This window comes from Catharus ustulatus, chromosome 1 (assembly GCF_009819885.2).
Source record: "Catharus ustulatus isolate bCatUst1 chromosome 1, bCatUst1.pri.v2, whole genome shotgun sequence".
In the NCBI taxonomy this organism is placed as follows: domain Eukaryota; kingdom Metazoa; phylum Chordata; class Aves; order Passeriformes; family Turdidae; genus Catharus; species Catharus ustulatus.
In genome coordinates, this window is record NC_046221.1 from 92,042,481 (window position 1) to 92,060,612 (window position 18,132).

General features: G+C 38.9%; 1 protein-coding gene across 6 annotated transcripts in view; it reads left to right on the forward strand.

The window, feature by feature from the left end:
- FHOD3 (formin homology 2 domain containing 3) overlaps positions 1–18,132 on the forward strand; it is a 384,381-nt gene that overhangs the window by 357,612 nt on the left and 8,637 nt on the right. For 3 of the 6 annotated variants that reach the window (XM_033076348.1, XM_033076774.1, XM_033076505.1), the window contains 3 exons: positions 1,676–1,705; positions 4,266–4,437; positions 6,402–6,563. In XM_033076348.1, the coding sequence (XP_032932239.1) occupies positions 1,676–1,705; positions 4,266–4,437; positions 6,402–6,563 (364 nt within the window). Of the gene's footprint in view, positions 1–1,675; positions 1,706–4,265; positions 4,438–6,401; positions 6,564–7,344; positions 7,383–18,132 lie in introns of all 6 variants that reach the window. The other 3 variants (XM_033076416.1, XM_033076686.1, XM_033076601.1) reach the window with 2 other exon arrangements.

Sequence of the window (18,132 nt, forward strand, 5' to 3'; positions counted from 1 at the left end):
ATGGTAATGCCCAGGTACTGGAGATGAGCAAAGTCAAGCAGAGAAGTGCCTCCACAGCAAATGACTCCTAGCTAGTTTAAATGGGCTGGAAGGCCAGCAGCTGGGACTTTACCCTGTAAAAATCTACCTTGGTATAAACTAATACTGTAATACTTTTGTTTGGAGCAGTCTTTGTAATGTGTGTTCTCTATTTTACCTTGCTCTGACTGCGTTTGTATTGTTTAGCTTAATTTGCTCTCATGCTGTCCTTATTAGCTGGATGTACTAGAATGATGCATTAGATTAGATAGATAGATAGATAGATAGATAGATAGATAGATAGATAGATAGATAGAATTCGAATACAAGACTGTTTGTACTTTCTATTCTTCTTTCTGTTTCTTACTCATGACAAAAAGTGAACAGTGGTCCTCTTCAGAAGAACTGCTTTATAGAGTGACTCCCTGCCCCCCAGGGGATGGAAAAAAGACTTACAGATAATTTTAATGCAAAGGGAGCATACCTGCCATGGCCCCTCTGCAAATCATACTGCCTGTGTTTCTGTCAGTACCACTGTGTCCAAATTAGAATAAGCATTCTCACTCTTTGCATAAAACATACCCTTAAAAAGTAATGTTAATGTGCTGCTTAACAGTCACAGCTAATCTTCTTATGGAGATTGTGCTGCAACTAAACTGAGAGCCAAAGTAAATCAGGCTTTCATTTTTAATGATGAATGTTTCTGGAACAGAATGTATCAATCCCAGACAGCAATCAGAGCTGAGATGGAGATAAGGTCAAAAATGTGTATTAGTAACACGAGGGAGAGGAATACTATTGGTGGAATGCTTCTTCTAAAAAAAATAAAATGCATAAAATTTCTGGACTATGTTTGCACTTTATAAACAATCAAACCGAAAATGATGGAAACAAAGAGCCCAGATACTTGAGAAGCCATGTTTTACTTTGGGTAACTTCCATGTGGGGCATCTTCTAACTCAGTGAAGAATTCCCGAGGCATTTGGGAATACAGATCTAAATAGTTTGCTAATTCCCTGTAAATCCCCAAATTTGAAAATACTCCATATCCCACAATATTTTTGTATGTCTGCACATTTAATGTAGTGCAACCATCAAGATAGTTTTAGATGCCTACTGTCACGGAGGGTGAAAGCCTTAAATAACAGTGGATTATTGTTATACTCTGATTTCCAGGATCAGGTATCAGGCTGCTACTGAAGAGCTTTTAGCATTTGTAGAAAGACAACCCAGCATTTGATTTGAGTGTTCTGTTGAATTGGAAGCTGAAAAACCCCAGCTTAAAAAAGGAATTAAAACAAACACTTAAGTGTAGAGAAAAGGAATTGCCAAGAAGTTGACCTCTGCACTGAGAGAAACAATAGCCAGGACCTCCCTGTGCAGTACGGAGAAATAGGATGGGTTAGGGACAGTTTCAGTTCACCATTTCTGTAAGGAAAAGTCAGGAAATTTCTACATACCCTAGTGGCTGTGACAATCCGCTCTACACACAATCAGCTGATTGTCTGAGGAATGAATTCCTTATATGTCTTCTATTTTTATGTCCTCGTATTGCATAAACAGTACCATGGTTACCTCTTACTCTGTCATGGTTTGACGGTGCTGTCTTTCCTAAATCTTGCTGTTTGTCCTTCTCCACCTTGTCCTTTGTTTCCAGTGGCAGACCGATGAAGAAGACGATGTTGAGGTATGGTTCTCTGAAAAAGCATGTCATCCCATATCTCCTGTGTGCTGTGGTATCTAATTTCTAACTCAGATAGTATGGACTACTCAACTCCATCTGCTCAACTGGAACTATGAACCATGACATGTTTCTCATACCTTTTTGTCTCAATCATAAGAATGCATTTCTACAGTCAGCTTTAACCATATGCGCGCCTGTCCTCTTGAATAAGGATATCCTTATCTGAGGCCTTAATTATTTTAAGTTTCCTCATTTTTTTCCTTACTGTCTGTAATGTACTGTAAAGTATCTCCATTACCCAAAACATCAGTCATCTAAATGTTACGGGGACCGTAAATTACATTGGGCTACTGATTACCAGAATAATTTCATAGCTATTAAACTGTGTAACCCCACATAGTATTATTTTATAAAGTTTTCAAAAGCATCAAGATATAGGGATGTTAAGTAAATCTTAACAGTTTGCCTTGCTGTATAAATAGAGAATGAGACACTTCATTCATCATAGAGGTGAGCCATGGGTGATTCATGTATCTATCATAAAATGCTCCTGAAGGTGATGTTCTAGCTCTATTCATAATATAAGTTTATTGATTTGAGGAGCATCTTTTTTGCAATGTATTTTTTGTTCAGCATTAGAACTTTCTTCAATTTACTTCCATGTGGCTTAATTCTCACTGTTTCATAGAAGTGGTTATTTTCTCAGCAGGTTGGGGTTTGGGCAGCAATTTATGGCAACATCTGAAAATTAAGGAAATTAAATAAAGCTTTGACTCTAGAGCTTTGCCCCCAGTGATGGTTTGTGCTGTATAGCTTAGGGCATGGAAAGAAAATTACATGGATTTGCCTGTTTATGCCAATATATAACTAACCTGTGTGAACAGGAACTAACAGTTATGTGAAACCTTTATCCTTTGGAATTTTTTGGAGATTGTATTGTTTAGCTGAACTACCCACTTCATATAAGTAACCTTTTAATGCAAAAACAGCATGCCCTTGCATAGGAGTTTTTGTCCAATATTTTTCTGTCTCTTAATTTCACATGTGAAACTCTAGCACTTGCATACTTTTCACATCAAAATGTTGCAAGCTAATCTTTTAACAAGAAAACAAACTTCTAACTATCAAAAATAGGTTTCATACTGATATATTTAGCTCAGTGCCTTGTAGGGATGGTTGTTTTGCTATTCAGTTAACTTGCTGTCTTACCCCAAAAAGTCACTATGTTAAAATAGAATCATCTTATCATTGGTTTCCAGATCACACATTTTCAATTTGCAGTCTTGACATGGGGACTTGATCAAAGCTCTAAAAGTAGGACCCAGTCTTTTCTTTCAATTTACCATTCTCAGACAGAAGGGCTTTGCAGGTTTGCATCCCTTTAACTGACTGGCTTGATATCACCAAGTGAATAATTAATGTTGTTTATTATGCAAAGGAAGAAGAGAATGCAGCAGTTGTCCTTTCATCTGTGCTGAATTAAAGTAAGAAAGATGAAAAGGAAAAACAAAACATATTTTGGTGTCTGATGCTGGGCTGATATGAGTGAGAGTACCGAGGTTTATTATTATCTGTTGATGCCTGTTTGCTGCCAACAGGGTCGGTATTTCCTGCAGTCAGGGCTGTATTTTCAATGTGCTTTGACCTTTCTGCAGATAAGAGCTTAGTGGCAAATACCAGCATCCAAGCCCTTTGGAGGCAGAGTCTGGGAAGGGAGAGCAACCCAGCAATGCAAGCCTTTCTCCTTAGGATGTACCCACTTCTACTGCTCCCACCCATTCCTGGGTAGTTGTTTGGGTCACTGGTGGGGCTACTGCATACCCACACTGTGCATGCCCAGCTAGTGTAGCTGCTCTTGTTCATGTGGTGGAGGTGACTGGGAAGCAGAGGGCAGATTCCTCAATCTCTTGTAAGGCTTTGTTTCTCTTCTCACTGCAATTTTTGTGTTTTGGCCATAAATAATTTGTCTCAGTGCTTTGGGACCAGGGACTTTTTAAGCATTGGTGGTAATGTCTATTAAAGTTACTTGTAGAAAATTGTGTTTTAGAGCAGTTTGAGAGTTTTCTGTGCAGCAAGGTAGAGAGGCAAGAGGGAAAGGTGTCTCTTCCTAGACCCTGTCCCCATTTTTCCTTGTTACTGAAAGTTGATTGTACAGAAAAAAAAAAACACAAAAACATTTCTTTTTTCTGTTGAGTCTCATGTTGTTCCTCTCAGCATTATGCCTGACCTCAGATCAGGCCCAGTCTGGATTGAAGGTTTCAAAGCAAGTCCTTGCTTTGTACCTTTTACTCTCAGACATAAGGTCAAAATCACAAAGCTCGAGCTAATGCATCTGTTTTTCCTCTGACTGTGTCTGCTCCCTGCTGTCACCCTGTATCACGTTTATTTCTGGTCAGAGGGAATGCTCTGGGAGAGGAGCAACTGTTGCTGGGCTCTTTTGGGAAGAGCTGCACTCCAAACCAAACTGGGGACAACACTTCTTTCCCTACAATTTGCAGTCGAGCCCCTGGCCTATTGTCCGTGCTGTTCTCAGTTGAAACAACAAATCCTTTTCCTCCCGCAGTCCGGCAAGTTCTCCAGCAGCTCCCCTCCCTGCCAGAGCCAGCCCCAGGGCCTGCAGTACGCCGAGGATGCTGCCGAGCACGAGAACATGAAGGCAGTGCTCAAGACCTGCTCCGTGGCTGGCGACAACACCATGGCACTCGGCGTCCGCACTCGGAGCCGGGCCAGCCGAGGTAAGCGCCAGCGTTTCCTCTTGGCCACGTTTCTTGTGCTGTGGTAGCCACACAGCGGCCCAAACATGGGTTATGTCCCCCTTGCATAGTGCTCACAGCTGAAAAGCTGGAAGGGGAAGGAGAACATCCCAGTGGTGTGTTCATGATAGAAGTGATTTGAGGCGTGGGGATGAAGAAGAATTTTCCTGAAGTTTCAATGCGTAGATCACAATCATAGTAGTGGCATCAGGAGTCCAAGCCTGCAGAAATTTTCAGTTCTCCCTGCATGATGATGGTGACTGCTCACTAACACCCCAATTCTTGGTCTCATCATGAAAGAAAAATGGGCCATCTGGAGAATCCAGATGTGGTTTTCTCTTTATTTTCAGTAGAAGCAAGTAGAAAGTAGCAATTCAAATTCAAGTGCAAAGACCTTGCAATGTTTTATGAATGATTGGGAAGAGATTGGAGAGAAAATGGATAGGAAAAAGGTGATGTGTCTTTTAACCATCTACCTGCTGAACTGCAAAGGTAATGGGTACTTGCTTTTGTTTTCCCCTAACCACTCCCATACTTGCAATACATGGAAGATTTGGTTTTAGAGTAAAGACGATACACCAAAATTCAAGGTTTCATTTTCTTTTCTGGTATTTCTTCTCCTTCATATCTGGATATCTTACACTTTCTCTATACTTCTTTTTTTATACAACTGATAACACACCCACAGCATCCAACTCTAAGTCTCTTTGTGTGTAGTTTACTAAGGCTTAAAACCATGATCCTGGCTAATTCAGAAGTTTCACAGCTGCAATGTAAGAAGCCAGTCAGCTATCTAAATTATGAAGATTAAATAATTCAAGCTGCACTGCAATAAGCTGAACAGCTGAAGTAATCCATTCAATGCTGATCAGGGGAGTGGCCTGATTGTGAGAATCAGCTTGTGTTCCCCAGAACAGCAGAACAGCAGAGGCAGAAGATAGGTGAGCCAGACAAGAGCTTGTCAGGAGCAGTGTTGTAATAGAGTAACTGCTCCTGAAAAAGCCAGGAGATGAGGAAGCTGTTTATGGACTTCAGGGATGTGGTATAAAATGGCCTTGTTGGTGATTTCTTAGCTGCTTGCAATTGTACTACATCCACTCTTTTGCAAAGCTCACTGTCAGTGTTCACACTGCACACTAGCCTTCAAATAATTCGAAAACAAAATACACAACAGAACATTACCCAGTAGTGGAGGAACCCAAAGATGTGTTACACAATGGTCTGGGGAGTAAGGAGTGCCAGAGCCTTGGGTTCAGAAACATGTCTCACTTGTTTGTTTGTGGTTATAACCAAAATTGCTTTAGCTTTTCAGCTTGCCAGTTACTATTCCACTCATTACAGAGCACACAGTCATGCCAGGACACATACAGCTCTGTGATAAGAAGGTGAATTCTTCATTGTGAAGGTGACAAGACATGTCAAAGCACACTTTATGCCCTTCTCTTTTCTCCTTTGCACTAGGTTGTGATACAGTTTCTCAGAAATCATAACATCTTTCTTTCACTACAAAAGGACCTGTGTTTCCAATTTGCATCAATCTCTAAGATGTGCCACATCTTCTAGTGTCTTTTTAATAGGAGCAGAGAGAAACATGGTCACACAACACTCTCCATCCTTGGCTTATAGGCAACCTCTGGCAGGCATTTATGATCTAGAGGCAAATGTGATCAAGAGCAAAATACCGAGGCTTGAAGAAATAGAAAGTGTGTATATAAAAATATATGTATTATAATTGTGTTTGAGCTCTTGGTCCTCTGCTAATGCAGAGAGAGTCTAGGCTATTATTTAGAAATATTCCCCATTAGGCAGATTCTTCTTTGGCTGAATTGAAGTCGGAATGACTGAGCTGCCTGCTGTAATTTCCCAAAAACCCAATTGCAAAACCAAAGTGATGCAAGAGACTTCCCCTCTTTCATTCCCCGAATTCACTTGCTGGACTCTTCCAGGCCGTATCGGTTCGTGGAATGCTGGCAACGATGACTCACCGAACGCGACGGATGACGCCGCGGATGAGATCATGGATCGCATTGTCAAGTCTGCCACCCAAGTGCCAAGCCAGCGAGCCGTGCCTAGAGAGAGGAAGCGGTCACGAGCAAACAGGAAGTCATGTGAGTATTAAATTGCTCAAAATAAGGGAATGTGCAAATGTTTATGTCTATTGGTGTAGGAACCAGGCCTTTGCTAGGCAGGCATGCATTGGGAATGGCTTGAGTGTGTGCTGATGATTGGTTTATGTTCCTCTTACTATTGTTTAAAGTGTCGTATGCAGTGGGTGACTCTGTCTTCTACAGAACTTGAAATGTCCTTAGCAGAATGAGAAGAATGGTTTGTGGTACTTTATGATAGTACTTATGAATAACTAGAGAATTCAGATCAGGACTTCAGATGGACACTGTTTAAAATGCTGTAACCTACTATGAACTGGCATAAAGATTAATAGTTGTGTCTGTAGCTGAGCTTGTTCATAAAGCAAAAAGTAGTTTGAGCTATTTCACCTTTTAAAATCTTTCTCTCTCGTGCTGTATGCTATCTTTCCGCAGCCCTGAAAACAAAATGTCTACTGCTGCTTGGCTGCAAAGTGGTTATAGAGGAGTTTAACTTCCACTGGGAAGAAAAGGTAGCACATTTATAAGGTGGTCTTTCAATGGTGTAGTGTGGCCTTGGGGCTGAGCTGCGGCACCCAAGTTTGAGGAATTTGGTTTCATGGTTTAGTAAATCCAATATTTAAGAGGTGATGAACTTTCTGGGTTTGTTTGGTTTTTTTCCTCATATGCAGAAACTAGTGCAAATACTATGAGAAGGATAGCTACCCAAAGAACATAAGATTTTACTGTTTAACGTCATTAACCATATGTGGCTTTTTGACTACCTTTCCATCCATTTTTTTAGCATTTCTGGGAAGTTAGGACAAAGAGGAGACAACAACAGTGAGTGAAAAATGACACAGATTTTCTTTTTTGTGGAGTTACTCTAATATAACGGGTGATCAAAACCACTTGGTATTTGCTGTAAAAACTAGCATGTGCTGAAAGCATATTCACTTTCCCCAATATACTAAGAAAGGAACTTCTGCATGTGGCAAGGGCAGAGAGAAAATGGACACTCTGGTTAGATGAGCCAGTCTCTAAACAAAGAAAATGAGCTGACACTGGATTGTCTGTCTTACTTTCTGTCATACACTGTGCCTTACCTCTCTCTGGCATCACCTGCTGCTGCCCACTTCCCCACACAGTTCTGGTGCTCTGCACGTGCTGACTGCTGCAGTTGGCTTGTGCATATCAAATAAATCTCCTATATGTTTGCCTATTTCCATGCTTTATCCCTATTTCCATGGTTTATCCCATGCTAAAGTATTTCCTCTGTTGGCAACACTGTCTTTGTACATACATATACCAAAACCTCTTTTTTTCTAATTTTTGCCAGATACTTTTATTCCCAAGGAAGCACTTGCTGCAGAAACAGCAAAACAGAATAACGATAATAAAAATACCATATATTTTTCAATGGAACTACCTTTTATACTCAGTAAAAACATTAACAGGGTTTAAACATTCAGTAAATGTTTAGGCTGGAACTGATTTCCATTGTAATTAATCATGATAGAATCCAGTTCTTGTGCTTGTTTGTACTTCAAGATCTGGATGAGACTCTTAAGTGGATTAAAAGACAGTTTCAAAACAAACATAAAGTTCAGTAGTTTAATGTCCCTTTTAGCTGACATGTGCAGAAGCATAGAAGGAGAATATTCTAACTGAACTGTTTCACTCTGATAGATAGTCAATATACCTGGGTGATGAACTAATGAAGTAGTTTATCTTTAAAATACACTCAGCTGGACTGATAATATGACATATCCAGGAAATTAAGAGAAATCAGCCCATGCTAATGCATGATGTGAATTAAATGAGCAGGTGATATCCCAGTTAGAAACACATAAACATATAAGAAAGTAGTTTTTTTGGCATATCTCAATGATTTAGATTAGCAGACACTGTAATATTTATTACCTCTAGAGCAAAGAGACCCTATTATCTGATAGGTTTAATTCATTGCCTTCAATCTTCAAACTCCCATACACATCTTTTGGCTTTTGTCATGAGCTTGGTATTCAATCTATTCATGGACATCAAAGAGAAACTCACTTGAAAGGAATTATTTTTTCTGTGCATCATGTTGCATACATCTCATTGCTTTCAGTGTACAACTGGAAATCTTGTCAGGCTTAATTAGCATTCAGCAAGGATTTTAGTGAGCATGAACTGAGATGCATGGTTTTAGCAAAATCAGAAACCCAAAAGATCCATATGCAGTTGCCCTATAAACATTTGCTGTGGTTCCGTCATAAGGTTCTAATGGGCAAGGGATTTTTCCCATAAAAAAGACAGTGAAATGTGAAGTTAAAAAAAAAACCAAACTAATTACTCAAGTCATTTATAGCTAGGGAAACGCAGAAATAGGTTTATGGAAAATGTTAAGTTAAATTCAATGGGAAAATGAGACATCGTGATATGTTCATTTGAAGCATTTTACCTTTTGCGGTTGTTGAGCAGTGTGACCATATCTGGTACAGAGAGAGCTTGGTTAGGGCATAATGATGCAGAAGAGTTTGAAAGCTCAGGGTAATCATCAGAACTATAAAATGGGAGGAAGAATAAGGCAGTGAGTCATCCAACAAAAGTCGGATGAAAATGTCTGTATCTGTTGGTTGAAGATAGGAAAGTGACTGATAAAGATATGACTAGTAGGAAGGAATTTGTTCAGTGGGAGCTGAAGTGAATTACAGAAGTCTAAGGTAAGTGTGTAACAGCCGAGTTCCTGTGATGATGTGGAGAGATTCTGTTCTAGACCTTTACTCAAGAAGATTTTCAGGATCAAATTTGTCATGTAGAAATACAGTAATCAACTGGAAGTCACTACCTTATGACAGGCGTTCAGTGACCTTCCTACTAGATATACTAGAGTGGCATTGTATCTGAGAAAATAACACTGCAGTCGTATTTGCTCGTCAGAAAGCCACAGGATTGAATGAGACACAGAAACTGAAATGCTCTGTCACCCCCTCGAGATAATAATTCAAAGACATCTTCAAAGGAAGTTGCCATGGGAAGCTTCTACTGTTTGGTGGTTTGTTTTTTTTTTTTCTCTTGTATTTATATTCTGTGTGTAAAAAAATAGACCCCAGCCACCAGAGATATCAGTTCAGCATACTTTAAAAGCATAAAAATTAAGCACAAAATTAAGTTTAAAATATACTCTTTCTGCTCTTGCAGTCTGAGGGCAGCTTTCTGTAAGAAGGTTTTCTATAACATTATGGGGAGATGTTCAATGTGTGAAATAAAGATAATATAATTCGGATTGTCTGGTTCTCCAGTAAGTTTAGGAAAGCCTTCACAAATAGTGCCATAAAAAACAATGAGTATAAGGGAAAGTTGGGATAAGAAAATTTTAAGAATCATTCTACCTAAATATACCAAATTCCATAAAGACTAGCAGTATCATCCATAAGATACAATTTTTTACCTACATATATTTAATTAAAGAGCCTCCCCAAAACTTCATAATAGCAAATAGGAAGATAGTACTGTTTTCTTTTTTGTCCTAGCTGTCTATTTAAGTATAGATCCCTTAAGAGAAAATCAGACTTCTCAGGATTAGAGTCTTGCTAAGGTGCCATCTCTGTGTTGGTTTCATGGATCTCTCTCAGGAGAATGACACCATTCCTATGAGTCAGCATCAGGAAAAATCATACTTCAGTTTATTAAACATGAATAAGCATATGGAAGATACCTGCACTAATTCTGGCATATACTCGGCAACACTTGTGAATGCTTAGAAATAAATAGCCAAACAGGGATATTTATTTCTAAGGAAATAGCTCTTTAAGCATGGCTTGTCTGTGCAGCACTGTTTGCATCTAGATCTTCATCTGACCCTGGATGATGAAGTATAATGTAGAGCCAGGATGTGACTGGTGTTTGATGGTGAGTAGCACAGTGATGGTTTTATCAGATGCTGCTGGAGAGACTGCATGGGGACAGTGCAGAGTGAGAGGCTTATTTTATCTCGGAGTGTCTCTGTGTGTGTGCACACACTCCTATTACTCTTAGATTTTATTAAAATTTAAAATCTGCTTTAGATTTGAGTTCGAAAAGAGAGTTTGGAAGACATAATAATTGAATCACAATTTAATTTAATATTCGAGTGCCATAACTTGATCAAACTGATTTGTGATGTTTAAAAAAGAGAGACAGATGATAATGCCTTAATCTTTTATAAGGCTTTGAAATCATGTGCTAGCCTAGTAATGCACCCTGTGTCAGATTCTTGAGGTATGGAAACATCTCATAAGGATTTATTGATTTATTTGTGTAATGGCATGCAGGTAGTAAAAATTACTTACAAATCATGATGCAGAAATGGGTCTGAAGCACCCGTTTCGAGTAGGTGGAGATAGGAATTGAGTCAAGTTTACCTGAATCCTAGACAAGTAATTTCACGATTATAAGCCACACCATTTTGACTAAAATTTTGGTCCGACCCCGAAGTGCGGCTTATAATCAGGTGCAGCTTATGTATGGACAAAGAACGAAAACTTGTTGTTTTAGGAGGACAGGTGTCTGCTGAGAAAGGCAGGAGCTGCTCTTTGAAATGGAGAATGTAAACCCCCTCCCTCCAAATTATTATAATTTTGAAATCAAGGGGCTTTCAGGCAAAATTATAGGAATTAGGAATAACAGTTCTTTACTAGGGAAATTAAAATAGAAATACAGTACTACAAAGAAACAAACTCCAAACCCTGACAAAGTCAGAGTACAACCTGACACCCCGTCAGGCACGGTGTTGGTGGCAGTCCCATTAAATGGTGGCTGCATCCTCCTGCAGTGACAGATGTGGTTCAGTTGAAGCAGTGCTCCTGTAGAAGGTGCAGTTTCCCTCTAAAGGTCCAGTGGTGATGTGGAGAAATCCGGTTTTCCTCTGGAGTCCAGTGGAGAAAGGGACTCCCTTAATGTCCCAAAACCTCTGTTTTTATCTTGGTAAGAAATGTTGGGCTCTTCCCTGGCTGGAGCAACTTCCAATGGGATGAAGTAATTTTATCAGTCCCACAGTGGGACTCAATGGGCCATTAGCAGAAAATGACTCCCTGGAAGAAGGATGGGTTGTGAAAAGATAAAGAACAATGCCCCGCCTGGTTTCAATGGGTGACCCATTAGCAGAATATCTGCCGTTGAGATAAGGATCACTGCCCCCACCCTCAACAGATGGTGATAGAATAGATACCTTTTTTCACACACTGTATTTTAACGTGTGGCTTATAATCAGGTGTGGCTTATAATCGTGAAATTACTGTAGACTCAGGGCTGGTGGATTAAATTTAGCTACAGAACATCTTAGGTCAGGTATTTCATACTATAAAGGTGAAATAGGAATTAACCTGGTGTCATCAGGTGCTAAAATGTGGGAAAGAGCTCTGCCAAAGGACCAGGCATGAAGATAGCTTTAGACAATTTTTAGTACCACATGCAGTGCTGCTTTGAAATAAACATGTTGTAAACAAACAAAGTACTACATGGGACATTATTTAAATCTAAAGGTGTGTATTTTTTGTTGAGCATTCATAGGGTGCGTTAAATAAATTTTTCTTCATATTTTCTTTGTTATTTTCATTATTTTTCAGTTTCATGTCTCTCCACTTACTTTTTCTGGCTTTGAAAATGTACAGAAGTGCCAAAATACCAGGAGGGAGACTGTTCTTCTGGTATTTATAGCCTGACCAAAAGCAGGAGTTAATGGAAATTATACTTTTAAAAAAATTAAAACCTTGCAAGAAGAAAGACTATATAAAATGCTTTAAAGGCAAGCAAGTTTACTTTGAATTTGCAATTAATTATTTAGGATTTCAGTAGCTGGATCCTATCAGGAGTTAGCATACAGGGCAGAGTAATCTAGTTAGTGATGCATATTTAGGAACTATTATTTGCGTTTTGAGAAAGTAAATGTGTGACTGATGGTATTCAGTATCAAAGTCTGTTTGTCCCTATACAACGTACTGAGCCTTCAAAAGGCCTATACATTGTTTAAAAAAATGTAATTATTGGGTGAAAACAGAATATGGGATAAAGCATTTAGAGCTCTGGCAGATGGAATATTATCTCCATTAGATGCCAAGATATCTTGAGTCTTGGATGCCTTTTAAGTAATACATTCTTCCATCCTTAGGACAGCAAGATCTTTGGAAAAGTAGATTAAAACTCCATGATTTATGATAAATAAAAACAAACCCAGTGAATTTAAATTATATTATTATTAATAACCGTTAATGAGATAATAATAAATGCAGTTGACCACAGTAAGCTCTAGAAATTGATGTATCTGATCAGGGTGAAGTCTCTATAGTCCCCTATCTCATCTATGCCAGAGGCCGACATCAACATCCTACAGCTGTAGGAGAACGAACAGGAGAGGTAGAATCACAGAAGCACAGAATCATTCCGTTGGAAAAGACCTCCAAGTTCATCAAGTCCAACCTTTGGCTAAGTACCACCGTACCTGCTGTTCTGTTGCATAACCATTAGCGATTAGGTGTGTAACCCACAGGACTTACCGTGAGTTTTGATAGTTATAAATTTATTTAAATCTTGAGCTGAATAGCTGGTTCCATGTTTGTAGTTTTGTCCGTTGTAATTGATGGCATATGTAATTGTGATGGTTGATATCAAGTTGGCACTTATTTATTTATAAGTGTTCAGTTTCTGCTTTACAATGTATTACAGGGTTTTTAAATAGCTTTCTTTTAATATAACTGATTTTGACAGATAGGGGTAGACATTCTACTTTTTGCATGTTCAAATGTATAGTACCTATATATTTTGTTGTCAGTCTCCGTGAGTTTCAGACCATATCTCTCATACCTCAGGGTTTGTTCAAGAGTGTTTGCCTGGTCCTAGCACTGTAGAGAGAGCATGCAATCATCCTGTACAATTCTACATCACGTAGCCTTCAAAACAAAAGGGTTTTTGAAAGGCTGGATTTAATATCTGTTTAAAAAATTGCTTGTAAAAAAGGCTTAAATTCATTTTCCACTCACTATTTTAGAGGAACCTGTGAGTCATTTCTAAAATGAGTATTATTCTGATAGAAATTATTTATTTTGGGGCTCCTAGCCTCAAACTTTCTGATTGAAATAACTACTTTTTTTTTTTTTTAATAGAGGTCACATAACAAATTATCCTAGACTGCACAAATATGTACATTCCTTAACTTTATGTTGGATTCCTGTACTCCTATTAGAGATTTTGTGAACTGTAGTATTTGCTTAAAACTGAACAGCATTGTTGTAATTCAGCAACTGAAAAAGGGGCGAGAAGTCAGAAGTCAGTCCCACATTGATGTGGGAAGTCAGAATTAAATATGCAATGTTTACATTGTAGTTTACAAAAACTACGTATCTTTTATCCCTTTTATTTCACTTCAGAGGGAGAAGTGAGATATAAACACCTCACAGACATTCCCATGTACATGTATATCACAATCCAAGCACAAAGGCTTGGTGTAGGAACAAGGAGAAAACTGTTGCTGTGATGGGTGATCCCAGGTGGTTTTAGAGTAGCTGTCCCCTCATGGGACCGAGTGCCTGTCCAGGTGAAGCCAGTGTCCCTCCAGGATCTGACAGTATAGGCAGACCATCCTTGTGCTGTCTCCAACACTGGGAGAGCCAAATTCAACTCCTATGGGCATCTAGACAAGGATTTACAAGTGCTGGAATGTCTCTGGCCATCTCTTCCTAGCCAAGTGGCATTTCCTTAATTTCAGGGGAGAGCAAGCTGAAGGTAATGCAGGGAAAGTGGTAGGAGATGAGCAGCTGATAAAGGGCAAGGGCTATCAGTATTATATGTAGGGGAAAAAACTGTTCCTGTTCCCTGATCACAGCATATTGGCATTGACATTTTCTATATAAATACCATTATAGTACACAGTTTTGCTGCCTTTTCAACTATAGTTCTGTAGGAAGAAGAAATAACTTTACTCCATTTGTTTGCATCTTACAGGAGATACAAATTGTTGTTTTCACTTTTTCCAGTTTGCCATTCACTGCATCAGTGAATTCATCTGTGTTGCCCTCTGATTTCATTTTAAGTCATGTACTTTAAGGCCAAAGGCTTTTGAAATCTTGTCAGAGGATTAATTCCCATAAGTAGGGAGTTTTAAGTATTTAAAAAATATCGATAGTTGAGTTGCACACCATTCATCCAAAGTTAATAGGATATGTTTTGGGGTTTTTTTTGCTTTCTCTCAATATTAAAGTAACTTGCAAATTTTTCTCCGGTCAGTAATTTATTCTTTATTTGCATCATCCTTTCTCCCTGAAAGATCATGTCTTTCAGCATCCTAGTAAGAGCTCAGCGGCAGTGAGTTGCAGACTAACAGAATCACTGAGCTCATCTGAGAGCGAGAGAAGGCAGAGAGGTACAGGGTAGTTTTTCAGGCTGCCTTTCTAAACAAGAGCAGCAAACAAACATGATCTCTTGTGTGGCTTTCCAGAGCACGGCGCTGCCACAGCTGCCAAAGGGAGCCCTCTGCTGCTACCAAGGAGATTAGCAGGAGGAGCTGGGAAGGCAGGGATTTGCTTGGAAACGAGTGTCAGAACTGTTTGGAGGGAAGTCCCTCTTAGAAGATGAACAAAAATGTTTCAAAAAAAGCTATTTAGCATTATCTTGCCCTAGCACTACGGTCAAGAAATACTATATTTTATATATATATGGCTTTCTCTAGGCAGAATAACACCATCTGATTAGTGAAATTGCAATATTGCTTTGATGCCTTTTACTGTTTTATTCCCCAGCATGGATTCCTAATGGGAATTATTAATTTGCATTCCGCAGAGCCCAGGTGCTCAAACTTGGTAACACTCCTCTGCCAAGTCACTCTCCAAGAGACATCTCTGTGTTCAGAGCCTGATTAACCCCCTTAGTGGGTCATTTTAAAATTCCAAATGATGAATGACATTAGATGGTTTACTTTTTGTATACCATCTCCTGTCTTTTTTCAACCTGTGCATTGATAATGCTTAGTCTGGTCTTGAAAATAGTGTATAGTGACTCAGTCATGACTCACTATATACTCAGTCATGCAGCCTTGGTTGCTGCTGAGCTTTAAACTTTTGATGCTTTACCTGTTGTTAGTGGAATTGCTTCTGACTGGTGAAGTAAAGTGCGAGAAATCATGAAAGTGGTGGCAGCAGAATTGCTTTTAGAAGTAACTCTTCGTAGTGGAATTCATGTTAATTAAGGGGATTTTGTCATAGAAGGCTTTCAAGGAAGGAGTTAAATCTTTTCTACTCTGCTATTGGAACTGTGTGAATGATGATCTGTGAAATGCATAAAGTTGGAAACTTTAACAGTTTCAACTACATGTTAAATATTACTTTGAAAATACGTATGCTCTTCATGCATGGTTCTCTAAAGCAATGTTAATTTTGTTCCCTACAACATAAGACACCTGGAGATGAAAAACAAATTTAGCTTTCCTTATGAAGTGCCAGTTTGTCCTTTCCCACTGCTAGACTCCTCTTTATGTCACAGCCACAATAAGTTACACCCAGAGGTGGTTGTGACCTACTAAATTTCTTGTTTGGAGAGATTTGTGCCGTCTATGAAGTGTTGACAGGACTAAAACCAAAGCTGCAGAATAATACACGATAATGTGTTGGTTCCGAGAGCTTTCTATGTGGCTGACCCAGACAAAGACCACATTTCAGTCTGTACTTCTTCAGAGAAATGTGTGATATACTCCAAAAGTTCACCTAGAAATCTCTGTAAGAAAATCACAACACATAATGTTATAGTATTTCTACAAAGCATTTAGGCCTACTCATATTAAGCAATAATATATGCATAATTAAACATAACATATAGATAGTGGCATAAAAGTCAGACAAAGATTTAAATAAGAAAATATGAGCAAGGTTGTTTGGATTGAACTTTTGAGTTGTAAATTACCATTGCTGGACTCACTGTAATAAAGTCCAAGACAATATGTTAAATGTAAATACATGAGAATATAGACTAAGTGTATGGATGTGGATAGGTAACAGAAAAAAAAACTAAGATACATCAAATGAAATGAGATGATGGAGCTGGCCTGTATTGTCTCTTATAATGTGCCCTTCCTGCTGTCCTCACTGTGTAATTTACAGCCACTTGGAATTTTCTTTGTTCCAAATCAGCAACTTGCAGCTGCTTTACTTTTGCAGCTGGAATCAAGGAAAAGTCCTGTGGCTGCCACATCTTTGTAGCAGGAATGGCACTCATTCTGTGACTACAAGAGCAGGAGAATGGTCACATCTATTCTGCCTTACAAGTGACTCACACAAATGTAGACACACATGCCAAAAACCATTGCAAATGCAAGAATAAATGGCGCCAGCCAGATTGATCTTTACTGTTTGTCGAATGTTAAAAAAAAAAAGAAAGGTAGGGATAGAGGAAATTAGAAGTGCTATTTGCTCTTTAAAAAAACAGCCAAACTCTAGATAATTGTATTCTCTGACAAAGCTATGCTTCAAGAATTATTCTTTTTTAAAACCTTTCCAGTGTAGTGCGAGGGCTGTGTATCTCTAGATTTTGACTCAACAGGCAGAGTCAAATTCATAGAGTTCATCATAAGCACACTGTATTCTGCCAGGATCTCAAATAGAATTCTCCATTTCGTGATTAACAAAGAATATCATACCTTCTAACCCCAGAAAAACAACATTTACTTTCTTGGTTATGGGTTCTCAGCAGGCTTTGCTTGTGACAAGAGTAAAAGTTATTTTCTCTCTATGTTATGTTTCTTTAGAAAATGTTTTAAAAATTTCTTGAAGAACCTAAAAGGTCATTTGAAAGTCTTATTTTTACTGTCACTGCCTCCAAAATACATTCCATAACTGAGTTTAATGTGATCTGCAGCAGGCCAAAAGTTTTACAAGCCAAGATATTATGTCTAGTCCAGTTAGAGACATGGCAAAATTCAGTAAAGCAGGGAGAGTAAAAACCTAGGTTAAGAACTGTAATTTTGCATTGTCTATAAAATATGGAACAAAATTACCTCCCTGCATTCAGTTTTGATGACGGAACATGTTCATGACCTAAGGTAGAGGAGCCCTACCAAGCTTCATGAGGAAATAGACAAATGACTGAGGATGTCAAGACAAGGTTCACCCACCTCCCACAGCAGTTTTGGCTCCTGCTGATTACTCAGCTTCCTGCCAGTTTCATCGCCCACAAGCTTCCATATTCAGCAAGTCAGTGCAGAGAATAGCAGGGGCTGGAGCTTGTGTTGCTGTGTATGCTGCACCCATCCACTGTATCTTCAGATGAGGAAATGTAATTTGTGCATATTAGATACAATTTTTATTGTAAAAGAGATCCTTTATTAAACTACTTTCATCTCCCTAAGTGCATAATGCTTCAAACACTTAGTGGCTTCTTTGGTATCAGACTGGTCTGTTGCATTATAGGGTTAAGAATTCCCTCATTTGAGTCTGAACCATGGTTCTGTCAGCTGTTATCCTTCCAGTTGCCTATTGATGGTGGACAGCTTTAATCTTGCCAGTAGCCACAGTGTATTGCAGCATTTGGCCCCACATGCTTAGTTTATACAAGTCAGCAACCATCAGTTTTTATGGGAATCATTCTG